This window comes from Oncorhynchus clarkii, chromosome 32, assembly GCF_045791955.1.
Source record: "Oncorhynchus clarkii lewisi isolate Uvic-CL-2024 chromosome 32, UVic_Ocla_1.0, whole genome shotgun sequence".
Lineage (NCBI taxonomy): Eukaryota > Metazoa > Chordata > Actinopteri > Salmoniformes > Salmonidae > Oncorhynchus > Oncorhynchus clarkii.
Window position 1 is genome coordinate 38,281,577 of NC_092178.1, and position 27,011 is coordinate 38,308,587.

The following is a 27,011-nucleotide window of genomic DNA, read 5'->3' on the forward strand; positions in this document are numbered from 1 at the left end:
CAACATGGGGAGGTGCTTTATGCTGAAACTTGAGGTGTTGGCGGCGGAAGAATGGCACGACAATGGGCCTCAGGATCTCATCACGGTATCTCTGCATTCAAATTGCCATCGATAAAATATAATTCAGTTTTTTGTCCATAGATTATGCCTGCCCATACCATAACCCCACCATCGTGCACTCTGTTCACAACGTTGACATCACACTTCTCCAGCGTGCCAGTGGCCATCGAATGTGAGCATTTGCCCACTAAAGTCAGTTACGACGTCGAACTGCAGTCATGTCAAGACCCTGGTGAGGATGACGAGCACGCAGATGAGCTTCCCTGAGATGGTTTCTGACAGTTTGTGCAGAAATACTTTGTTTGTTTGTTCAAACCCACAGTTTCATCAGCTGTCTGGGTGGCTGGATCGTCTAGCTGTCTGGTCTCAGATGATCCAGCAGGTAAAGAAGCCGGATGTGTAAATCCTGGGCTGGCGTGGTTACACGTGGTCTGCGGTTGTGACGTACTGACAAATTCTCTAAAACATTGAAGACGGCTTATGGTAGAGAAGTGAACATTTAATTATCTCGCAACAGCTCTGGTGAACATTCCTTCAGTAAGCATGCCAACTGCATTCTCGCTCAAAACTTGAGACAAATGTGGCATTGTGTTGTGTAACAAAACTGCACATTTTAGAGTGGCCTTTTATTGTCCCCAGCACAAAGTGCACCTGTGTAATGATCATGCTGTTTAATCAGCTTCTTGATATGCCACTCCTGTCAGGTGGATGGATTATCTTGGCAAAGGAGAAATGCTCATTGATGGCTGAATATATTAAAGCAGTGATTTATGGGAGATGTCCTAGTGTATTTTGTCTGTGTATTGTAAACTCACGTATGGTGTGAAGATCTTGACCCAGCGAGGTTTCTTCTCTCCCCTGGCGTACTCAAAGCAGAACGCCATGCCCTCCTCGTCAGTGTCCCAGCGCTGCATCTCCACCCACTCAAACGCTATCACCTGGTTCTGATGGGGCGGGAGAGAGAAATACAATTTGATTTGATTTGAGAATGGTAAGTACATACACAGAGTATGAGCCAGAGTATACACAGACATACACTAATGTTTTTCCTTTTGTTCTGTATGGTGAGAGAAGCACGGCACACACAATAAAAGTCAGTGTATACACACACACACACACACTCTCACTCACTCACTCACCTCAAGCGTGCCGTCCTCTGTGCAGGCGTGCAGTTTGAAGTGGTGCATGCTGATGGCCGTGATGACGTGGCCCTTCCTCCGGGAGTCACAGGCGCAGTGGGGGAACATGACCTCGTTGTAGCCCTCACAGGAGCGCAGCAGACTCAGGTACTGACAGACAAGATAGACTGCCATCAACCACACAGGTAGGCACCAAACAGGCACGTACACATTCAATATACACATTCAATTATTTATTTATCCCTTATTTTACCAGGTAAATTGACTGAGAATAGCCCTCTGTGCCAGACATCTACTACTAAGGAGATGTGAAGTCAATTTTATTTATTTTTTTTTATTTTACCTTTATTTAACCAGGTAGGCAAGTTGAGAACAAGTTCTCATTTACAATTGCGACCTGGCCAAGATAAAGCAAAGCAGTTCGACAGATACAACGACACAGAGTTACACATGGAGGAAAACAAACATACAGTCAATAATACAGTATAAACAAGTCTATATACGATGTGAGCAAATGAGGTGGGAAGGGAGGTAAAGGCAAAAAAAGGCCATGGTGGCAAAGTAAATACAATATAGCAAGTAAAACACTGGAATGGTAGATTTGCAATGGAAGAATGTGCAAAGTAGAAATAAAAAGAATGGGGTGCAAAGGAGCAAAATAAATAAATTAATTAAATACAGTAGGGAAAGAGGTAGTTGTTTGGGCTAAATTATAGGTGGGCTATGTACAGGTGCAGTAATCTGTGAGCTGCTCTGACAGTTGGTGCTTAAAGCTAGTGAGGGAGATAAGCGTTTCCAGTTTCAGAGATTTTTGTAGTTCGTTCCAGTCATTGGCAGCAGAGAACTGGAAGGAGAGGCGGCCAAAGAAAGAATTGGTTTTGGGGGTGACTAGAGAGATATACCTGCTGGAGCGTGTGCTACAGGTGGGAGATGCTATGGTGACCAGCGAGCTGAGATAAGGGGGGACTTTACCTAGCAGGGTCTTGTAGATCAATGATCAGTGAGCCGGAGCCCTTCAGCTTAAGAGCATCTCGGGTGTCCGACACAGACTGGGCTGCTTGCATGTTACACTAGCGCAACATCAAAACACACTGTTTTAAGAATGCAAGTTTGATTATTGTCAACTTCAATGAGTTTGTGTTACAACTTCTGCTACAAAGTGAGAATTTCTTTGTCTTTAATTGTTCAAACAATTCATGAGATTCAAACATTTAATCTTTTAAATTTAGAATTACATCACATCTGTTGATGTTTTAATATTAGAAATGTGTCTACGCAATGTGGAGATTATGGTCTTTAAAAGATACTGCACAGAAACATCTTACCTTTTCTTAAACTTGTAATATGTCGAATAACACAGTTATGCATTTTTTATTTATTTTTAAACATAGAATTACTCAGCCTCCGACCGCAAGGCACTACAGAGGGTAGTGAGTACGGCCCAGTACATCACTGGAGCCAAGCTTCCTGCCATCCAGGACCTTTATACCAGGCGGTGTCAGAGGAAGGCCCTAAAAATTGTCAAAGACTCCAGCCACACTCGTCAGACTGTTCTCTCTGCTACCGCACGGCAAGCGGTACCGGAGCTCCAAGTCTAGGTCCAAAAGGCTTCTTAACAGCTTCCACCCCAAGCCATAAGACTCCTGAACATCTAATCAAATGACTACCCAGGCTACTTACACCCCCCCCCCAAACCTCTCTTTTACACTGCTGCTGCTCTCTGTTCATTATCTATGCATAGTCACTTCAACTCTACCTACATGTACATATTACCTCAATTAACCTGTGCCTCCGCACATTGACTCTGTACTGGTACCCTTTGTATAAAGCCTCGCTACTGTTATTTTACTGCTGCTCTTAAAATTATTTTTTATTTTTAAACTTATCTATTATTTACTTAACATTTGTTTTTCTTAAAACGGCATTTTTGGTTAAGGGCTTGTAAGTAAGAATTTCACTGTACAAATACATTTGATCTGCCCCCCCCAAAAAAATGACACCATCACAAAAATAGTAATGCGGTGCGACCAGTGTTTTTAGTGTTAAAAAACAATTCAATTATGTTATTGTTTAAACAATGCAGAGTCAGGTCAGTCTATAAGAGAAAAAAATGCATTTCTGTAAAATGTTAAATGGTTTTCATTTTTTTAATAGAGGTTGTAGAACAGGGCTGCCCAACCCTCTTCCTGGAGATCTACCGTCCTGTGGGTTTTCAGTCCAACCTTAATTTAACACATCGGATTCTACTAATTAGCTGCTCAACAAGACCTTAACTAGCTGAACCAGATATGCTATATTAGCGTTGGACTGAAAACCTACAGGACAGTAGATCTCCAGAAATAGGGTTTGGCAGCCCTGTTGTAGACAGTCATTCAAAATGAGGAGGTCATCCAGCGGCAAGGTAGCCTAGTGGTTAGAGCGTTGGACTAGTAACCGAAAGGTTGCAAGTTCAAATCCCAGAGCTGACAAGGTACAAATCTCTCATTCTGCCCCTGAATTAACCCACTGTTCCTAGGCCGTCATTGAAAGTAAGAATTTGTTCTTAACTGACTTGCCTAGTAAAATAAAAAATAAGTGGATTTTTTAAAATTATACTGTTGTCACATATTACTTAATGTTAAATACTTCTTTACATGAAATAATCGTCAGATTTTATGGTCGCACAGAATTACTTTTTTAGAAGTTCATTTTAACAATCACATAAAAAAAAAAAACACGTTTCTAACATCAAGTTTTTGCGACAAAACCTGAAAGTGCATAGGGAACATAAAGGTTTTCAAATTAAATAGTTTTCCCTTTTCAATTTTTTTCACTTTTGAAAACCTTATACATCAGGTATTCCCAAATTCGGCACTGCGCAATGTCGTCAGGGGTACGCCAAATAAAAATGTAATTCACATTTTATATTTTTTGTAATCTTCACATTTTCAAACATTTATATTTCCCAACGGAGCTATACATTTGGGTGAAGTTTTTCCTCTCGCGACTGAGTAGCCTCGTTTCACTGCTAAAAATAAAATGAAACCATCTAGTGTTCAGCAAAATAACAACAATGTCAAATACAGTTAGCCAAATGTCGCCAAATGTAGCTGCTGCTCATTCCGTTTGCTCGAAAATGGATAAATGGTTAAAAAAAAAGTAAGGCCTGTGTCCATAGAGACACATAACAGCTCTACTGGTAGTACTGCTACTACCAGCAGTAGTACACCTGCACCTGTTGAAGACAAGTTGTTCTGCTTCCACGAGCACATCCAATGCTAGCATCAGTAATTCTACATGTTGTTAGCCCAGCTAGCATGGACACTGACAGTTGTGAATCTGTTGCAGCCGAAGAGCTACTGCCGCCTTACCCAGGAAAGCACCGAACAACAGACGGGGGGGGGGGGGGGGGGGGGGGCATTGGACCATCGAAGAGGCACAAATAGGATGAGAACTACATTGATTTGGGGTTCACTTACAGTGGGGCAAAAAAGTATTTAGTCAGCCACCAATTGTGCAAGTTCTCCCACTTAAAAAGATGAGGCCTGTCATTTTCATCATAGGTACACTTCAACTATGACACACCAAATGAGAAAACCCCCCCCAGAAAATCACATTGTAGGATTATTAATGAATTTATTTGCAAATTATGGTGGAAAATAAGTATTTGGTCACCTACAAAACAAGCAAGATTTCTGGCTCTCACAGACCTGTAACTTCTTTAAGAGGCTCCTCTGTCCTCCACTCGTTACCTGTATTAATGGCACCTGTTTGAACTTGTTATCAGTATAAAAAGACACCTGTCCACAACCTCAAACAGTCACACTCCAAACTCCACTATGGCCAAGACCATAGAGCTGTCAAAGGACACCAGAAACAAAATTGTAGACCTGCACCAGGCTGGGAAGACTGAATCTGCAACAGGTAAGCAGCTTGGTTTGAAGATATCAACTGTGGGAGCAATTATTAGGAAATGGAAGACATACAAGACCACTGATAATCTCCCTCGATCTGGGGCTCCACGCAAGATCTCACCCCGTGGGGTCAAAATGATCACAAGAACGGTGAGCAAAAATCCCAGAACCACACGGGGGGACCTAGTGAATGACCTGCAGAGAGCTGGGACCAAAGTAACAAAGCCTACCATCAGTAACACACTACGCCGCCAGGGACTCAAATCCTGCAGTGCCAGACGTGTCCCCCTGCTTAAGCCAGTACATGTCCAGGCCTGTCTGAAGTTTGCTAGAGAGCATTTGGATGATCCAGAAGAAGATTGGGAGAATGTCATATGGTCAGATGAAACCAAAATAAAACTTTTTGGTAAAAACTCAACTCGTCGTGTTTGGAGGACAAAGAATGCTGAGTTGCATCCAAAGAATACCATACCTACTGTGAAGCATGGGGGTGGAAACATCATGCTTTGGGGCTGTTTTTCTGCAAAGGGACCAGGACGACTGATCCGTGTAAAGGAAAGAATGAAATGGGGCCATGTATCGTGAGATTTTGAGTGAAAACCTCCTTCCATCAGCAAGGGCATTGAAGATGAAACGTGGCTGGGTCTTTCAGCATGACAATGATCCCAACACACCGCTCGGGCAACGAAGGAGTAGCTTCGTAAGAAGCATTTCAAGGTCCTGGTGTGGCCTAGCCAGTCTCCAGATCTCAACCCCATAGAAAATCTTTGGAGGGAGTTGAAAGTCCGTATTGCCCAGCAACAGCCCCAAAACATCACTGCTCTAGAGGAGATCTGCATGGAGGAATAGGCCAAAATACCAGCAACAGTGTGTGAAAACCTTGTGAAGACTTACAGAAAACGTTTGATCTCTGTCATTGCCAACAAAGGGTATATAACAAAGTATTGAGATAAACTTTTGTTATTGACCAAATACTTATTTTCCACCATAATTTGCAAATAAATTCATTAAAAATCCTACAATGTGATTTTCTGGATTTTTTTTCTCATTTTGTATGTCATAGTTGAAGTGTCCCTATGATTAAAATTACAGGCCTCTGTCATCTTTTTAAGTTGGTGAACTTGCACAATTGGTGGCTGACTAAATACTTTTTTACCCCACTGTATATTGGGAGTAGTGCCTTTCCTCAGCCACAGTGTGTTATATGTGCAAAAGCACTCTCACAACTCAATGAAACCACCCTTGCACAGACATTTAGAAACAAAACATGGCAATTTGAAAAATAAGCCACGGGAGTTTTTTTTTGCGAGAATTAAGACTTTCAAGTAGTAAGACATGTATAAAAGCAACAGATACCATTAACAAGAAGGGGCTAGAAGTGCCTTATATGGTGAGCTACCGAGTGGCTAGGACAGGCAAGCCCCATACTATTGCTGAGGGCTTACTTCTTCCTGGTGCCACAGATATGGCTGGGACAATGCTGGGGGAAAAGGACAAAAACAACTATACAGACAATGCCTTAAACAACACTGTTGCACGACGCATCAGTGATATGGCAGGAGATGTTTTGAAAAAATTACACGTATAAGCCAGTGAATTCTATGCGTTACAGCTGGATGAGTCAATAGACGTGGCGGGCCTGGCACAGCTCCTGGTATATGTCTGTTACGTTTATGGTGGGTCAATTAAGGAACACATCCTTTTCTGCAAACCAGAAGAGGATAATTGTTAAGTACTGGATAGCTTTGTGACATAAAATGGACTTTGGAGGTCAAGATGTGTTGGTATTGGTACTGATGGCGTAAAAGCCATGACAGGGAGACATAGTGGAGTGGCAACGTACATGTAAGCAGTTGCTCCCGATGCCACTTGGGTACACTGCAACATCCACCGAGAGGCTTTTGCTGCCAAGGGAATGCCTGACAGCTTGAAAGATGTTTTGGACACTACAGTGAAAATGGTTAACTTTGTTAAAGCAAAGCCCCTGAACTCTCGTGTATTTTCTGCACTATGCAATGATATGGGCAGTGACCATGTAACGCTTTTACAACATACAGAAGTGCGCTGGTTATCAAGGGGCAAAGTATTGACATGTTTTTTTGAATTGAGAGATTAGCTTAAAGTTCTCTTTACTGACCATCACTTTCACATGTCTGACCGCTTGCATGAGGACGAGTTTCTCACACGACTGGCCTATCTGGGTGATGTTTTTTCTTGCCTGAATGATCTGAATCTAGGATTACAGGGACTCTCTGCAACTATATTCAATGTGTGGGATAAAATTGAGGCTATGATTAAGAAGTTGGAGCTCTTCTCTGTCTGAATTTGTTGTTAAGGACAACACACAGATCTTTCCATCATTGTATGATTTTTGTGTGCAAATTAACTCAAGCTTATGGACAATGTCAAATGTGATATAGCGAAGCACCGGAGTGAGTTGGGTGCGCAATTACACAAATACTTTCCCGAAACCGATGACACAAACAACTGGATTCGTTATCCCTTTCATGTCCTGCTTCCAGTCCACTTACCGATATCTAAACAAGAGAGCCCCATTGAATTTGCAACAAGAGGTTCTGTGAAAATTGAATTCAAAAGCCACTGCCAGATTTCTGGATTGTGCTGCGCTCTGAATATCCTTCCTTGGCAAATCATGCTGTTAAGACACTGATGCCCTTTGCAACCACGTACCTATGTGAGAGTGGATTCTCAGCCCTCACTAGCATGAAAACTAAATACAGGCACAGACTGTGTGGGGAAAATGATTTAAGACAGACTCTCTCCAATACAACACAACATTGCAGAGTTATGTGCATCCTTTCAAGCACACCCTTCTCATTAACATGTGGTGAGTTATTCACAATTTTTGATGAACAAATACATTTTTATATGTAAGATGTCTAAATAAAGAGCAAAATTATTGATTATTAATTATTATTTGTGCCCTGGTCCTATAAGAGGTCTTTGACACTTCCCACGAGTTGGGTTGGGACAAAAACTCACATTTAATAAACATAAGAATGAGTGTATCGTATAGTGTGTGGCAGGCTTACAATGATGGCAAAAAAAAACATTTGAGAGTGCGCTGACCCTGGTGCTAGAGTGGGTATGCAGCTGGATGTTGAATGTTTGAAGGGGTACGGGACTATAAAAAGTTTGGGAAACGCTGTTATACATCATTGACCCACAAATTATCATGCTGTACGTTAAGGTACATATATTATTATAACTCAATATGTGTATGTCATTTTTAGCAGACGCTTTAATCGAAAGCAGACGCTTTAATCGACTTAGTCATGCATGCATACATTTTACATACGTGTGGTACCAGGAATCAAATCCACTATCCTGGCGTTGCAAGTGCCATGCTCTACCGACTGAGCTACAGAGGACCACTTGCAATGGGAAGAGAATAGAAACAAGAGACTAGAAAAAAGGACTAACCATGGCCATCTTGCGCTGCTCTGCCAGTTTCGTCAGCTGGTAAGAATTGTCTTCTGTTTTGATGAATCCCTTCTTCACGTCATCCAATGCCTTAGCAGAGAGAGAGAGAGCGAGAAAGGGGCTTTGTTAGAGACCACATTTAATCTAATCTAGCACTGATCTCAGGGCAGTGGCACTGGGAAGCAGTAGTGGCGGTAATATCATTAACACTGACCACGGATCAGTATTATACAGTAGCCTAACACTGACTCAGGACCAGTAATACAGCAAATGAGGATAGATTTAGGTATGAATGCCTTTCACCAGCCACGTGGAGGGTAGTAAACTTGAAGGGCTCTACAGTGCGAGTATTACATTCACATAACAAATAAAGTCAAAAGTCAAGTATGAGCACTTGTGCGAGTTGAGATGTTCTAGCAAGAAAATGCTGCAGTAGATGTTTAAAAAGTAATTCTGCTGTTTTGTTTCATACTGTAGCTGCTAAACGCACAAAGAAATACAAATCCTATATTCCACCTCCAGCAGCAACACTACCTGGCTGGGTAACTGTGCACAGTGAAGTGCTGATCGATTCCTTTTTGGAGGCGCTACACACAGGAATACAAGTTGGTCTAACTTACTGGAAAGTCTACAAAGCGAGATTATCTTGGCTATTTACAAGCTTGGTTGTATTTCAATGTTAGTTTGAGTCTGTTGCTTCAGCTTAATCAGATCCCAAATCTCAGACACACACACACTCGACAACTTCGTTGGCCCCGTTATCACGGGAACCTCCTGCCCTTAAAGGGGCAGCTGAATATTTTATCTCAACGGACAGTTTGGTTAAAAGTATTTTGGCTGGAGAAAAAAAATCTGAGTGGCTGGTAGATTTTTTTACCTCCATCTACCTGCAACTGTTTAAAAAAAACAAACATACATTTTAGGCCCTGAATACAGTAACCCAGATAATAATAATAATATACAGTACCAGTCGAAAGTTTGGACACACCTATTCATTCAAGGGTTTCTTTATTTTTACTATTTTCTACATTGTATAATAGAATAATAGTGAAGACATCAAAACTATAGAATAACATATGGAATCATGTAGTAACCAAAAAAAAGTGTTAACCTTGTGACTAGGGGGCAGTATTTTCATTTTTGAAAAAAAAAAACGTTCCCGTAGTAAACGGGATATTTTGTCAGGACAAGATGCTAGAATATGCATATAATTGACAGCTTAGGATAGAAATCACTCTAAAGTTTCCAAAACTGTAAAAATATTGTCTGTGAGTATAACAGAACTGATGTTGCAGGCGAAAGCCTGAAAAAAATTCAATCTGGAAGTGCCTCATGTTTTGAAAGCGCTGCGTTCCAATGCATCCCTATTGAGCAGTGAATGGGCTATCAACCAGATTACTCTTTCTCCGTATTCCCGAAGGTGTCTACAGCATTGTGACGTAGTTTTACGCATTTATGTTGAAGAATTACCCGTAGGCGGCTACATTGCGCAAGTCGTCACCTGATGGCTCACAGGGTGACTCTCGCGTAAAATACAGAGGTAGCCATTACTCCAATCGGTCCTACTGAAAAACTAATTGTCCCGATGGATATATTATCGAATAGATATTTGAAAAACACCTTGAGGATTGATTATAAACAACGTTTGCCATGTTTCTGTCGATATTATGGAGCTAATTTTGATATTTTCCGCCGTTTTCGTGACTGCAATTTCCGGGCGATTTCTCAGCCAAACGTGAAGAACAAACGGAGCTATTTCGCATACAAAAATAATATTTTGGGAAAAAAGGAACATTTGCTATCTAACTGGGAGTCTCGTGAGTGAAAACATCCGAAGCTCATCAAAGGTAAACAATTTAATTGGATTGCTTTTCTGATTTCCGTGACCAAGTTACCTGCTGCTCGCTGGAAAAAATGCTATGCTAGGCTATCGATAAACCTACACAAATGCTTGTCTAGCTTGGGCTGTAAAGCATATTTTGAAAATCTGAGATGACAGGGTGATTAACAAAAGGCTAAGCTGTGTCTCAATATATTTCATTTGTGATTTTCACGAATAGGAATATTTTCTAGGAATATTTATGTCCGTTGCGTTATGCTAATTAGTGTCAGATGATGACAACGGTCCCGTTCACGGGATGGGGTGTCACTAGAGGTTAAACAAATCAAAATATATTTCAGATGTTAAATTATTCAAAGTAGCCACCCTTTGCCTTGATGACAGCTTTGCACACTCTTGGCATTCTCTTAACCAGCTTCACCTGGAATGCTTTTCAGTCTTGAAGGCGTTCCCACATATGCTGAGCACTTGTTGGCTGCTTTTTCTTCACTCTGCGGTCCAACTGATCCCAAACCATCTCAAATTGTGGAGGCCAGATCATCCGATGCAGCACTCCATCGCTCTCCTTCTCGGTGAAATAGCCCATACACAGGCTGGAGGTGTGTTGAGTCATTGTCCTGTTGAAAAACAAATGATAGTCCCACTAAGCCCAAACCAGATGGGATGGCGTATTGCTGCAGAATGCTGTGGTAGACATGCTGGTCAAGAGTGCCTTGAAATGCGAAGAACATCCGTTCACGTACTCTGCGTCTCACAAAGACACGGCGGTTGGAACCAGAAATTCCACCGGTCTAATGTCCATTGCTCGTGTTTCTTGACCCAAGCAAGTCTCTTCTTCTAATTGGTGTCCATTAACAGTGTTTTTTTTGCAGCAATTCAACCATGAAGGCCTGATTCACACAGCCTCCCCTGATCAGTTTATGTTTAGATGTCTGTTACTTGAACTCTATGAAGCATTTATTTGGTAACTCTAATGAACTTATCCTCTGCAGCAGAGGTAACTCTGGGTCTTAGTTTCCTGTGGCGGTCCTCATGAGAGCCAGTTTCATCATAGCACTTGATGGTTTTTGCGGCTGCACTTGAAGAAACTTTCAAAGTTCTTGAAATTTTCCGCATTGACTAACCTTCATGTCTTAAAGTAATGGACTGTCATTTCTTTTTGCTTATTTGAGCTGTTCTTGCCAAAATATGGACTTTGTCTTTTACCAAATAGGGCCATCTTCTGTATACCAACCCTACCATGTCACAACACAACTGATTGGCTCAAACGCATTGAGGAAAGAAATTCCACTAATTAACTTTTAACAAGACACACCTGTTAATTGAAATGCATTCCAGGATACTACCTCATGAAGCTGGTTGAGAGAATGCCAAATGTGTGCAAATCTGTCAAAGGCAAAGGGTGGCTACTCTGGAGAAAATGATTTGTTCAAAAACACTTTTTTGATTACTACATGATTCCATGTGTTATTTCATAATTTTCTACAATGTAAAAATATAGTACAAATAAAGAATAACCCTTGAATGAGTAGGTGTGTCCAAACTTTTGACAGGGAGGGGTGTGAGACACACACACACACACACACACACACAAATAATCAAGAGGGAGCCCTTACCTGGTGGAAGCAGTAGTGGACGGCCAGCGGGTTGTCCCTGAGAAGTTCCTCCTCCTGAGAAGTGAAAAGCCACTTGCGGAGGGCCAGACAGGTGCCCGGCACAGCTGACGTGTAGTTCTGCACGTACAGCTTGTGGGGAAACTCGTTGGGGGCCAGTTTTCGCACTAGGGAAAGATGGAGAGGTGGAAAGGGGCAGCCTATTTATTTCCATACCCATAAAACAATATAGTAGTCTACAAACTGACTGGAGGGTGCATCTCAATAGACTAGAGAGGTTGGGCTTCCTCGTCTCCCGTCGTTTCAGATTGGTGCAGTTAAATGGAAGGAGACAGGGAGAGAGAGGAAGCCATTTTAGACTACTGAGATGCAACTGTACTGATCAGAAGAGTAAAGGTGAAAGGTAAAGGGGTCGGTACATGGAGTAGCTGTGGACTCCAAAAAAATGAATGAATAAACAGATGAATGGTCTTACCAAAGGAGTGGTTGATGACTTCAAAGAGGGCAAAGTAGCTGGCCATGATGCTGTCCATACCAACCTTCATCACTAAAGCCTGGGGAATAGAGAGAGGGAAAGTACAGTGGCGGCCTAACAATTATTGATTTTTAAGCACCATTCAGTCGCATAAGAGCCATGTATTGATATTGATCTAGTGCTATACACTCTGGTCCTGGGAGTGCAAGCCTTTGTCCCAGCCCAGCATTAACCCACCTGATGATTCAACTAACCAGGGTCTTGATGATTTGATGAATATCTCCATGGTTAATCAATCCTGTTTAGTGTACTTTTACATACTTCTTTTTATGTGATTTTTATTTTATCCTGCTGATTTCATGGTGTATGTAAAGTGACTTTGGGCATCTTGAAAAGCTCTTGAAACAAAATGTATTATTATTATTGATTGGTTAAATCAGGGGTGTATTCAGTGGTGTACTGAATGTTTCAGATATAAATATAATTAATAGAGCGGACATTTCCCTGTCATATCCGACACAGAAATTGTACAAATGACATGATTGCTATCTGAAAGTTCTGTAATGTTACATCCTCCTGAACAGGGCCCATATTTACATAGTGTCTCAGTAGGAGTGCTAATCTAGGATCAGTTTTACATCATCATTAATAAGATGAGGGGAATGATCCTAGATCAGCACACCTACTTTAAGATGCTTTAAGATGCAGGTATTGCAGCGCTGGGCTGTAACAAAAGCCAGCACACACGGTTGCCCTCTAGGCAGTGCTCTTAAACAACAAAATAATTGGAATCACTGGTGTTAGGAGCACAACATAAAATAAAGGAGCACCAGAAAAAAAATATTTTTAATTGATTGACAAATACACTGCTCCAAAAAATAAAGGGAACATGAAAATAACACATCCTAGATCTGAATGAATGAAATATTCTTATTAAATAATTTTTTCTTTACATAGTTGAATGTGCTGACAACAAAATCACAAAAATGATCAATGGAAATCAAATGTATCAACCCATGGAGGTCTGGATTTGGAGTCACACTCAAAATTAAAGTGGAAAACCACACTACAGGCTGATCCAACTTTGATGTAATGTCCTTAAAACAAGTCAAAATGAGGCTCAGTAGTGTGTGTGGCCTCCACGTGCCTGTATGACCTCCCTACAATGCCTGGGCATGCTCCTGGTGAGGTGGCGGATGGTCTCCTGAGGGATCTCCTCCAAGACCTGGACTAAAGCATCCGCCAACTCCTGGACAGTCTGTGGTGCAACGTGGCGTTGGTGGATGGAGCGAGACATGATGTCCCAGATGTGCTCAATTGGATTCAGGTCTGGGGAACGGGCGGGCCAGTCCAAAGCATCAATTCCTTCGTCTTGCAGGAACTGCTGACACACTCCAGCCACATGAGGTCTAGCATTGTCTTGCATTAGGAGGAACCCAGGGCCAACCGCACCAGCATATGGTCTCACAAGGGGTCTGAGGATCTCATCTCGGTACCTAATGGCATTCAGGCTACCTCTGGCGAGCACATGGAGGGCTGTGCGGCCCCCCAAAGAAATGCCACCCCACACCATGACTGACCCACCGCCAAACCGGTCATGCTGGAGGATGTTTCAGGCAGCAGAACGTTCTCCACGGCGTCTCCAGACTCTGTCACGTCTGCTTTCCTCAGTGGCGAATTTGCCAATCTTGGTGTTCTCTGGCAAATGCCAAACTGTGGGCTGTAAGCACAACCCCCACCTGTGGACGTCGGGCCCTCATACCACCCTCATGGAGTCTGTTTTTGACCGTTTGAGCAGACACATGCACATTTGTGGCCTGCTTGAGGTCATTTTGCAGGGCTCTGGCAGTGCTCCTCCTGCTCCTCCTTGCACAAAGGCGGAGGTAGCGGTCCTGCTGCTGGGTTGTTGCCCTCCTACGGCCTCCTCCACGTCTCCTGATGTACTGGCCTGTCTCCTGGTAGCGCCTCCATGCTCTGGACACTACACTGACAGACACAGCAAAACTTCTTGCCACAGCTCGCATTGATGTGCCATCCTGGATGAGCTGCACTACCTGAGCCACTTGTGTGGGTTGTTGACTCCGTCTCATGCTACCACTAGAGTGAAAGCACCGGCAGCATTCAAAAGTGACCAAAACATCAGCCAGGAAGCATAGGAACTGAGAAGTGGTCTGTGGTCATCACCTGCAGAACCACTCCTTTATTGGGGGTGTCTTGCTAATTGCCTATAATTTCCACCTGTTGTCTATTTCATTTGCACAACAGCATGTGAAATTTATTGTCAATCAGTGTTGCTTCCTAAGTGGACAGTTTGATTTCACAGAAGTGTGATTGACTTGGAGTTACATTGTGTTGTTTAAGTGTTCCCTTTATTTTTTTGAGCAGTGTATATTGGAACTATATAAATTCTAGCTACTTTTGAAACACATGCACCCCAGAAACTAATATGTAACCCTGTAAAGATTTGTTTATAAAAAAGCTAAAATCTAAATTAGGTTTCTACATTGTGTAAAATCTCTATTTACCTACTGAGATGCATTACATTGAAAATTGTCTCTTTAAAAAGGGTGTATATGAACGGTTTGTAAAGTACTGTAGCATATTAAAAGGTCTTTCTATAAAGAAAATGGGGCCAATGTGTGACATTGTGATCAAAATGTCAAAATGGTTTGAAAAAAAATAAATAAGGATTTTCATGCAGTTCGACATTTGTACATGCAATTCCAATGTGCAAATTGGCCCACCTATTCAACATACAGTGCATTCGGAAAGTATTCAGACCCCTCGACTTTTTCCAAATTGTGTTACATTACAGCCTTATTCTAAAATTGATTGAGGTAATTTTTCTCGTCATGTTTTTCAGTTTGAAGAAGTTTGTAAACACTAAGACTCTTCCTAGAGCTGACTGCCTGGCCAAACTGAGCAAACGGGGGAGAAGAGCATTGGTCAGGGAGGTGACCAAGAACCCGATGGGCACTCAGAGAGCTCTAGAGTTCCCCTTTGAAGATGGGAAAACCTGCTCCAGAGCACTCAGGCCTCTTCTGTCGTGGGTCACCTTCGTCGTTGCGCACTATCAAAGTCTGTTTCTATCTTGTCCAGCTGTGTAACATTTCACGTAAACCCTGTTTGTTGTCTGCATCAAAGTAGCGGTCCTTGTACCTAGCATCGAGCATGGTGGCAACACAGTAAAGAGGCTCAGAGAGAATGCCACCAAACTGCTTGTTCACAGCCTCTAGTAGAGTACTTTTACAAGTTTTAACCCGTCTGCAGTTCTGTTGAGCAGGCGTTTCAATGCCATGACAGAGGGTATCACGTCTGCTGCAAACGCAGTTGATGAGCTTATTTCTCCAGTCACTTGTTCGAATGGAGCTAGGAGTGTGTTCATGTTTCCAAGTTTCAAACATGTTCTCAAATGCCATTGAAATGCCAGCAGCAGTATTAGAACCAGCACATTCTTGACCAACGCAATAAGGCTTTCCTCAGTACGATATCCTTGTCGACCCACTGTACTGCCAGACTCCGCATGCTCACGGGGCTGACGTCGCTGGTCCAAACGTTAGTTGAGAAGCTAATAGCTAGTGACACCCATAGCAAGTAGCTCATGAATGTGCGTTTCAACAATACTGTAATTCCGGTAGGGCAACACCTGAAAAATAGCGCCTACTTGGTAGTGTGTACCGGGGCTCGAGGTGCTCGATCAGTCGGCAAAAGCCAATATCATCCACGACAGAGAACGGTTGATTGTCAAGGGCAATGAATCCCATTATCGTTGAAATTGTCTTACTCTTTCAAATGACTGCTCGACTTGAACTTGTTGGAAGTGTACACTTAATTTTTTTCTGCTTTTGTTCTAAGTAGTCGCTGAAAGTCTGGGGGTGATGCACTTTCAAATGAGTAATTACATTTATGGTATTGAAAGATACTACTTTCTCCCCTCTGGAAATAATAGCAGCACAAATTTTGCATATGACCTTCTTGTTATCTTCCTTTGAAACTTCAAAATAGATCCACACAGCAGACATTGTGGGCTAGGTTAGGAATGCTGTGTTGCACGTGTAGCGCAGTATTTGTGTGGCATGCACATCAGCTTTGACATCGGTTTTGCATATCAGGCCGATATTGGCATTTTTAGCTAATATGCTTAGCGATACATTGTGCATCCCTAGTAGTTCCACTACACTTAGTAGTTATACTATACAAAAAAAAAAAGTTTTTAAAAAAAGTGACAGCTACAGTTCAGACCCCTTGACTCAACTTTTTTTTTTTTTTTTACGTTATAGCCTTATTCTCATCAGCAATACCTCATAACGACAAACCGATAACAGTTTTTTTAAATACAGAAATGCCTTACCTACATAAGTATTCCGACCCTTTGTTATAGGACTTGAAATTGACCTCAGGTGCATCCTGTTTCAATTGATCATCCTTGAGATGTTTCTACAACTTGGTGTCCACCTGTGGTAAATTCAATTGATTGGACATGTTTTGGAAAGGCACACACATCTTTCTATGTAAGGTCCCACATTTGACAGTGCAAGTCAGAGCAAAAACCAAGCCATGAGGTCGAAGCAATTGTCTGTTGAGTATCGAGACAGGATTGTTTTCGAGGCACAAATCTGAGGAAGGGTACCAAAGAAAATGGCTGCAGCGTTGAATGTCCCCAAGAACACAGTGGTCTCCATCAATCTTAAATGGAAGAAGTTTGTAAACACTAAGACTCTTCCTAGAGCTGGCTGCCTGGCCAAACTGAGCAAACGGGGGAGAAGAGCATTGGTCAGGGAGGTGACCAAGAACCCGATGGTCACTCAGAGAGCTCTAGAGTTCCCCTTTGAAGATGGGAGAACCTTCCAAAAGGACAACCATCTCTGCAGCACTCCACCAATCAGGTGTTTATGGAAGCCACTCCTCAGTAAAAAGACGACAGCCCGCTTGGAGTTTGCCAAAAGGCACCTATAGACTCTCAGACCATGAGAAACAATATTCTCTGATTTGATGATACTAAGATTGAACTCTTTGGCCTGAATGCCAAGCGTCGCATCTGGAAGAAACCTGGCACCATCCCAACTGTGAAGCATGGTGGTGGCAGCATCATCATGCTGTGGGGATGTTATTCAGTGGCAAAAAGGACTGGGAGACTAGTCAGCATAGAGGGAAAGATGAAAGGAACAAAGTAGAGAGATCCTTGATGAAAACCTGCTCCAGAGCACTCAGGACCTCAAACTGGGGTGAATGTTCACCTTCCAACAGTACAACGACCCTAAGCACACAGCCAAGACGATGCAAGAGTGGCTTCGGGACAAGTCTCTGAATATCCTTGAGTGGCCCAGCCAGAGCCAGAGCCCGAACTTGAACCCAACCAAACATCTCTGGAGAGACCGGAAAATAGCTGTGCAGCAACGCTCCCCATTCAACCTGACAGAGCTTGAGAGGATCTGCAGTACCCCCCCCCCCCCCCCCCAAAATACAGGTGTGCCAAGCTTGTAGCGTCATACCAAAGTACACTCGAGGCTGTAATCGCTGACAAAGGTGCTTCAACAAAGTACTGAGTAAATGGTCTGAATACTTATGTAAATGTGATATTTCAGTAACATTTTTAATACATTTGCAAAAATAAAAAAATTAACGTTTTGCTTTGTCATTATGGGGTATTGTGGGAAGATTGGTAAGATAATTTTATCAATCAAATTTGATCAAAATTTGATCAATTTTAGAATAAGGCTGTAACATAACAAAATGTGGAAAAAAAGGGTCTGAACACTTCCTGAATGCACTGTAGATGCAAGATTCTTACAGGGTTCAACTTCAATGTCTAATTTACTGATTAACACCTTCCTAGTATTGATTTTGACCCCCTTTTGCCCTCAGAACAGTCTCAATTTGTCAGGGCATGGACTCTACAAGGTGTCAAAATTGTTCCACAGGAATGCTGACCCATGTTGACAATGCTTCCCACAAGTGTCAAGTTGGCTGGTGGACAATTCTTGATACACACAGAGAAAATGTTGAGCATGAAAAAACCAGCAGCGTTGCAGTTCTTGACACACTCAAACTGGTGTGCCTGGTACCTACTACCATAACCTGTTCAAAGGCACTTCAATCACAGAATGGCACACACACACAATCCATGTCTCAATTTTATCAAGGCTTAAAAATCCTTCCCCTTCATCTACACAGATTGAAGTGGACATCAACAAGGGATCCTAGTTTCACCTGGATTTACCTGGTCAGTCTGTCATGGAAAGAGCAATGTTTTGTACACTCCGTGTAAGTCAAAACTAGGCCACTCAGGAACATTCAATGTCGTCTTGGTAAGCATCTCCAGTGTATATTGAGCCTTGTGTTTTAGGTTATTGTCCTGTTGAAAGTGAATTCATCTCCCAGGGTCTGGTGGAAAACATACTGTTCCAGGTTTTCCTCTAGGATTTTGCCTGTGATTAGCTCCATTCCTTAATATGTTTTACCCTGAAATTCTCCCTAGTTCTTAACAATTACAAGCACACCCATAACATGATGCAGCCACCACTATTCTTGAAAATATAGAGTGCGCTACTCAGTAATGTGTTGTAGTGGATTTGCCCCAAACATAACACTTTATATTCAGGACAAAAAGTGAATTGCTTTGTCACATTTTTCACAGTAAGTATTACTTTAGTACCTTGTTGCAAACTGTATGCATGTTTTGGAATATTCTGTACAGGCTTCCTTCTTTTCACTCTGTCAATTAGGTTAGTATTGCAGAGTAACTACAATGTTCTTGATCCTTCCTCAATTTTCTCCTATCACAGCCATTAAACTCTGTTTTAAAGTCACCATTGGCCTCATGGTGAAATCCCTGAGCAGTTTCCTTCCTCTCTGGCAACTGAGTTAGGAAGGACGCCTGTATCTTTGTAGTGAAGGTGTATTGACACGCCATCCAAAGATATAACTTCACCATGCGCAAAGGAATATCCAATGTCTGCTTTTTTATCCATCTACAAATACGTGCTCATCTTTGCAAGGCATTGGAAAACATCCCTGGTCTTTGTAGTTGAATCTGTGTTTGAAATTCAATGATCAACTGAGGGACCTTACAGTATGTATGGGGTACAGAGACGAGGTAGTCATTAAAAAATAATAAACACTTATTGCACACAGAGTGAGTCCATGCAACTTGTGACTTGTTAATCAAAAGTTTACTCCTGAACTTATTTAGGCTTGCCATAACAAAAGGGGTTGAATACTTATGGACAAAACATTTGGAAAAACATAATTCCACTTATGGGGTATTGTGTATAGGCCAGTGATACAAAATGTCAAATGAATCCATTTTAAATTCAGGCTGTAACAACAAAATGTGGAAAAAGTCGAGGGGTGCAAATACATACTGAAGGCACTGTAGCTATTCATTACAGTAGCTAGCTAAACTAGTTAGTGCTTTGTTAACTTTATTAGCAGTATGTTCTGAGAGGTGGAAAATGCCAGCACCATAGCACCGGTGTCCAGTGGTACCATCGGGGGCTGCCAACTCCTCTCCCTCTCGACCTTGTTTGTGCTTTGTGCTGTCCCTCTAATAATGGCTTGAATAAAAAGGCTAGTTCGAGCAGTTTTCTAGGCAGAGAACAAATTCTAAGGGGCACTCGGTATCAAATGGTACAGCGAAGCCTAATCATTACAACAAAATACTTTTTTTTTTTGGCGCACAGTTGCTCCCAAAATAAATTCAGGTCGCACAGCACAATATTTAGGAGCATATGCAACCAAAATGGTTACACATGCTGACCTTACCGCTCGCGTCGCAAAATAAATGTACACATACATGTTATTCAGTCATTGCACCCGCACTGCTTGCGAGCGTCTGCGTGACCAGGCGCTAAAATAGAAATAGGTTCTATTTGTGACACTCAACGCGCTGCAAGGCCTCTCCTATCTTCTCATTGGTTTTTAAGAGCATATACCCATGTGCCATCCCCTCATTGGTGTTTAGGAGCATATACCCACGTGGGTGATTGAAAGATGAACTGACATCCACACTCCACCAGTCGGTTGTAGTAACGCCCCGTAAAGTTGGTTGTCAACCCCTAAGAAGTAAAAAAGAAGCCTGAGGAAGGAGGAGATGACGAGAAAGGAATTCGGTTTACCGTTTTATCTGTTGTCGGAGTAGAGGACGTTTCAGGTAAAATAACAACCCAATGTTTATCTCCCAGGACAAATTAGCTAGTAACAGCAAGCTAGCTAGCTAGCTAAATTGCCATAAATGTTTAATGCTTTTCGACATGTCCCCAAATATATATAATTGGTTCAGAGTTTGTTTTGATACTTCAACCTGGGTGTCCTGATCACGTCTGGTGTCGGGATACAAAAATCAACATGCGTGCGCGCGCCCGGTTTGGTGGTCAGCATATATTCGACTACAAGTGAGGAACTTCTCTATAAAAACAGTTCTATACCTGGTAGACTTGGTCAGTTGTGCTGTTCTTGCGCACCCTGACAGAGATGATGGTCTTGTCTGGCAGGGCTATCCGCAGCTCCACGTCTGAAACGCCATTGTAATTCTGACAGAGAAAGGAAAGGTGAGTATCAGTGTGTGTTTTAAGATGCTCTCCTGGAGCTACGGAAACGGTCTGCACAAACGTACCTCATCTGATTCAGAAAGGAATTCCTGCATGATGTCACTCTCACCAATCACCCGTACTGAACAAACTACAGAAGGAGAAAATAAGAGAAACAGAGAGAGCAAAAGGTCATCTTACCATATTGCATTCACGTGCACACTTGAAGTTGGACACAATGTGCACTGCAGTTATATTACCGGTACATACACATTCCAGGGCATTCCACAAGTATTGCAATGATTTGCCATCTGTCTGCAGGAGATTGAGCTATCTTGGAGTTCGACACACTGCATTACAGCATACGTGGTTTCTCACTTCTCCAAAAACTCAGATTTCTGTGCTACTTGTTCCTCTAATTAACTCACACAGGCATTCCAAAAATAAAGCACGTGCTGTTTTTCATCTCTCCTCAACTGATCTCCAGCACTGACATATGGAAGGGGTGTAATACCACAGAATGAAATAGAACGTAATATATACACACCTCTATGTGTAATATGATACCTGTGGTGTTGGCGCTATAGGCACTATCTGCATGTCCATTACACATCATTGAAGGGAATTAAGTTGCCATCCTTAAGTTTTTTCCTTAACTCTCCTCAATTCTCTACAGGTACACTCTACCTCTTTCTCTACCTTTGCTTCCTTCTCTCTCTCACCTCTCTCCAGGTACTCCTCCAGGCCCCTGCGGCGTGTGTCCAGCTGCTGCTCAGACAGAGAGAAGGGCCACTTCCCTGGGATCTTGGGAAAGGTGTAACTGGCAAACTCCCTCTTCAGGTTCTGGTTCAGGATAGCAAACTCCCGGTAGCGCTTGGAGCACAGCTGCCTGCCCGACATGTACACGTTGTACACCTGTAGGGAACAGACCGAGGTGAGCGGTAAGGTGGCATATGACAGAACACAGGGGAAATGATGCACAGTATTCACTTGTAAAAGATGAGACATGTACACAGGGCTCTAAAGTGTGACCATTTTGGTTGCATATGCTTCTAAATATTTTGTTGTGTGACCTGGACTTAATTTGGGAACACCAATGTGCCTAGAAAAACCTTTGTAGTTTTATATTTTTTTAGGTGGTAGATCAGCTTTAATATTGCAGACAGATTGTAGCTTTCATCAATGTAATTGTCTGCATCATTTCCAATCCCCACAACAGACACACACGTCAAAAGTTGTACACCACCAACTACCAACCTCATCCCCATATTTGTTTTTCCTGCTCTTTTGTACACCAGTATTTCTACTTGCACATCTGCACATATCACTCCAGTGTAAATTGCTAAATTGTAATTACTTCGCCACTATTGGCCTATTTATTGCCTTACCTCCTTACTTAATTTGCACAAACAGTATACAGATTTTTCTATTGTGTTATTGCCTGTACGTTTGTTTATCCCATGTGTAACTCTGCGTTGTTGTTTTTGTCGCACTGCTTTGCTTTATCTTGGCCAGGTCACAGTTGTAAATGAGAACTTGTTCTTAACTAGCCTACCTGGTTAAATAAAAAAATAAGTTTGGACACACCTACCCATTCCAGAGATTTTCTTTATTTTGACTTTTTTCTACATTGTAGAATATTAGTGAAGACATCAAAAACTATGAAATAATATGGAATCATGCAGTAACGAAAAAGTGTGAAACAAATCAAAATATATTTCATTTTTGGGATTCATCAAAGTAGCCTTGATGACAGCTTTGCACTCTTGGCATTTTCTCAACCAGCTTCATGAGGTAGTCACCTGGAATGCATTCGAATTAACAGGTGTGCCTATGCCCCCTACCTTAGAGAAGTTAAAAAGTACATTTGTGGAATTTCTTTCCTTAATGGGTTTGAGCCAATCAGTTGCGTTGTGACAAGGTAGGGTTGGTAAACAGAAGATAGCCCTATTTGGTAAAAGACCATATTATGGCAAGAACATCTCAAATAAACAAAGAGAAACGACAGTCCATTACTTTAAGACATGAAGGTCAGTCAATCTGGAAAATTTCTCAAGTGCAGTCACAAAAACCAAGCGCTGATGAAGAAACTGGCTCTCATGAGGACCGCCACAGGAAAGGAAGACCCAGAGTTACCTCTGCTGCAGAGAAGTTCATTAGAGTGAACAGCCTCAGAAATTGCAGCCCAAATAAATGCTTCAGAGTTCAAGTAAGAGACACATCAACATCAACTGGGCAGAGGAGACTGCGTCAAATCAGGCCTTCATGGTCAAATTGCTGAAAAGAAACCACTACTAAAAGACACCAATAAGAAGAAGAGATTTGCTTGGTCCAAGAAACACGAGCAATGGACATTAGACCGGTGAAAATCTGTCCTTTGGTCCAAATTCATTATGTGGGATTGAGAGACTAGTCAGCATTGAGGGAAAGATGAACGGAGCAAAGTACAGAGAGAGATCCTTGATGAAAACTTGCTCCAGAGAGCTCACAACATCAGACTGGGGTTACGGTTCACCTTCCAACAGGACAATGCCCTAAGCACACAGCCAAGACAACGCAGGAGAGGCTTCAGGGACAAGTCTCTGAATGTCCTTGAGTGAACCAGCCAGAGCCAAGCCCCCCACCCAACCTGACAGAGCTTGAGAGGATCTGCAGAGAAGAATGGGAGAAACTCCCCAAATACAGGTGTGCCAAGCTTGTAGCGTCATACCCAAGAAGACTCGAGGCTGTAATCACTGTCAAAGGTGCTTCAACAAAGTACTGAGTAAAGGGTCTAAATACTTACGTAAATGTGAATTAAAAATATTTTATTAAATTAGCAACAATTTCTAAAGAACTGTTTATGCTTTGTCATGATTGGGTAGTGTGTAGATTGATGAGGGGGAAAAAATATTTTAATCCATTTTAGAATAAGGCTGTAAGGTAACAAAATGTGGAAAAAGTCAAGGGTTCGGAATACTTTCCAAATGCACTGTACATACACAGTGCATTCGGAAAGTATTCAAACCCCTTAACATCACACACATTTTGTTACTTACTGCCTTATTCTTATTCTAAAATGGATTAAAAATTGTTGCATGTAGCGTTTATATTTTTAGTATAAAAAAAGATGCATTTTTATGGTGAAAATTAGCTTCCCCAAACTTGAAACTCACGTGGCGCCTTTGGAAAGTGGATGAATGTGCTTAATTTTAAGAATTGAGCAATAAATATTGCAGCATAAGAAAGCTGGGATCCTCTTAAATAGTGGCCAGTCAAAACTCTGTTTTCACATGCAATTACACAAATCGTGTACTTAAGAAAAATTACTTTAAAGTGCTAATTAGTTTTTTGGGTGGTATCTTTACTTCACATTTAGCAACTTTTGCTACTACTTTTTACTCCATACTTTTTCCCTGACAGCTCGTTACATTTCGAATGCTTAGCACTTATTCACTCACTTATCAAGAGAACCTACCTGGTCATCCTTGCTGCCTTTGATCTGGTGGACTCACTAAACAGAAATGCTTTGTTTGTAAATGGTGTTGGAGTGTGCCTCTGGCTATCCGCAAAAAAATAATAATCTACAAATAAATAAAAAGCCAACCGTGCCATCTGGTTTGCTTAATATAAGGAATATTAAATAATATTTACTTTTGATAAATATGTGTATTTGAGCAATTACATGTACTTTTACTCAAGTAGTATTTTACTGGGTGACTTTCACTTAAGTCGTTTTCTACTAAGGGTTCTTTACTTTCCAACATTGCGATTGCGTAATGACTGGGCTTATAAGAACATGTTTCACTAAGTTGTGATACACACCGTATCAAAACATAAGACTATGGGCTAGGCTACATAAGCGACTGGCAGTTAGAAAGTTTGGTAGAATACTAATGACCATCAGCAGCATCAGAGCGCAGTTTTGGAGAAACCCAGTTATGTGACTAAACGGTCACGTGGAATTTGACTCGTGACCGCTGGTGTGGCGGTAATACTGTCACCGTAACAGCCTTAGTCCACAGGAACCTGCACAGTCATGAAGAGAGCATGGCAGCGCCTCTCCCCCCCCAAAAAAAATATTTGGCATGGGCCCTCGGATCCTCAAATTTCTACAGCTGCACCATCGAGAGCATTTTGACTGGCTGCATCCCTGCTTGGTTTGACAAATGCACCGCCGTTGATTGCAAAGCGCTACAGAGGGCGGTGCGACAGCTACTACCGCCAAGCCATAAAACTGCTAAATAGTTAGTCCCGGTAACCATTAATTATCTTGCACTGACCCTATGCACACTCACCTTCAGAAAGTATTCACACCACTTCACTTTTTCCACATTTTGTTGGGTTACAGCTTGAATTTAAAATGGATTTAATCTAAATAATGTGTCACTGGCCTACACACAATACTCCATAATGTCAAAGCGGAATTATGTTTTTAGACATTTTTACAAATGAATAAAAAATGAAATCTGAAATGTCTTGAGTCAATAAGTATTCAACCCCTTTGGTATGGCAAGCCTAAATCAGTTCAGGAGTAAGAATTTGTTTCATTATTTTTTCGGGCATCTATTGGTAGATTGGTTAAAACATTTTCTTTTTAAAGATATCCCTTTGAGCATGGTGAAGTTATCAATACACCAGTTACTACAAAGATACAGGCGTCCTTCCTAACTCAGTTACCAGAAACGGCTCAAGAATTGGTGACTTTAAAACAATGGCTGTGATAGGAGAAAATGGAGGATGGATCAACAACATTGTAGTCATATCACAATACTAACCTAAATGACGGCATAAAAAAATTACAGCCTGTACAATAAAAATTATCCAAAACATGCATCCCGTTTGCAATAAGGCCCTGAGAAGTAAAACTGCAAAGAAATTAACTTTATGTCCTGAATACAAAGCATTATGTATGGGGCAAAACGAACATCAGAGTACCACTCTTCATATTTTCAAGCATGGTGGTGGCTGCATCATGTTATGGGTATGCTTGTCATTGGCAAGGACTATGGATTTTGGGGGGGATAAAAATAAACAATAGAACTAAGCACAAGCAAAATCCTAGAGGAAAACCTGATTCAGTCTGTTTTCCAACAGACACTGGGAGATACAATTCACCTTTCAGTAGGACAATAACCTAAAAACACAAGGCCAAATATACACTGGAGTTGCTTACCAAGACAGCAGTGCATTTTCCTGAGTGGCCTAGTTAGTTTTGACTTAAATTGGATTGAAAATATATGGCAAGACTTGAAAAAGGCAGTCTAACAATGATCAACAACCAACTTGACAGAGCTTGAATAATTGTTTTAAGAATATTGTGCAAATATTGTACAATCTCTTAGAGACTTGCCCAGAAAGACTCAGGGCTGTATTCGTTGCCAAACGTGATTCTAACATGTATTGACTCAGGGGTGTGAATTAGATATTTCTATATTTAATTTTAAATAAATTAGCAAACATTTCTAAAAACATGTTTTAGCTTTGGCATTATAGGGTATTGTGTGTAGATGGGTGAGAAAATACATCTATTTAAAAAATAAATAATTCATGCTGTAACAACAAAATGTGGAATAAGTTAAGGGGTATGAATTGACACTCCCACACACACACACCATTTGCTGCTGCTAATCTGTTCTTTATTTTACATTTATCTATCCTGATGCCTAGTAACTTTACCCTGCCTTCATGTACACATCTACCTCAAATACCTTATACAACGGCACATTGATCTGGTGCTGGTACTCCCTGTAAACAAAACAAAGAACACCTGCTCTTTCCATGACAGACTGACCAGGTGAATCCAGATGAAAGCTAATGATCATTTGTTAAATCCACTTTAAATCAGTGGAGATAAAGGGGAGGTGAGGTTAAAATATAGATTTTTAAGCCTTGAGACAACAGATACACCATCCATGTATGTTTGCCATTCAGACGGTGAAGGGGAAAGACCAAAAACGTCTGTCTTTGAACAGGGTACGGTAGGTGCACTGGTTTGTGTCAAGAACTACAACGCTGCTGGGTATCAAGCTTAACAGTT

General features: G+C 41.6%; 1 protein-coding gene across 1 annotated transcript in view; it reads right to left on the bottom strand.

The window, feature by feature from the left end:
• Positions 1-27,011, bottom strand: part of LOC139391715 (sorting nexin 27a) — a 44,103-nt gene that overhangs the window by 6,663 nt on the left and 10,429 nt on the right. Inside the window, exons 3-10 of the mRNA XM_071139205.1 lie at positions 21,715-21,907; positions 21,079-21,143; positions 20,891-20,995; positions 12,465-12,543; positions 11,993-12,156; positions 8,537-8,626; positions 1,200-1,349; positions 876-1,004 (exon numbers count right to left, since the gene is read on the bottom strand). Of these exons, the coding sequence (XP_070995306.1) occupies positions 876-1,004; positions 1,200-1,349; positions 8,537-8,626; positions 11,993-12,156; positions 12,465-12,543; positions 20,891-20,995; positions 21,079-21,143; positions 21,715-21,907 (975 nt within the window). The remainder of the gene's footprint in view (positions 1-875; positions 1,005-1,199; positions 1,350-8,536; positions 8,627-11,992; positions 12,157-12,464; positions 12,544-20,890; positions 20,996-21,078; positions 21,144-21,714; positions 21,908-27,011) is intronic.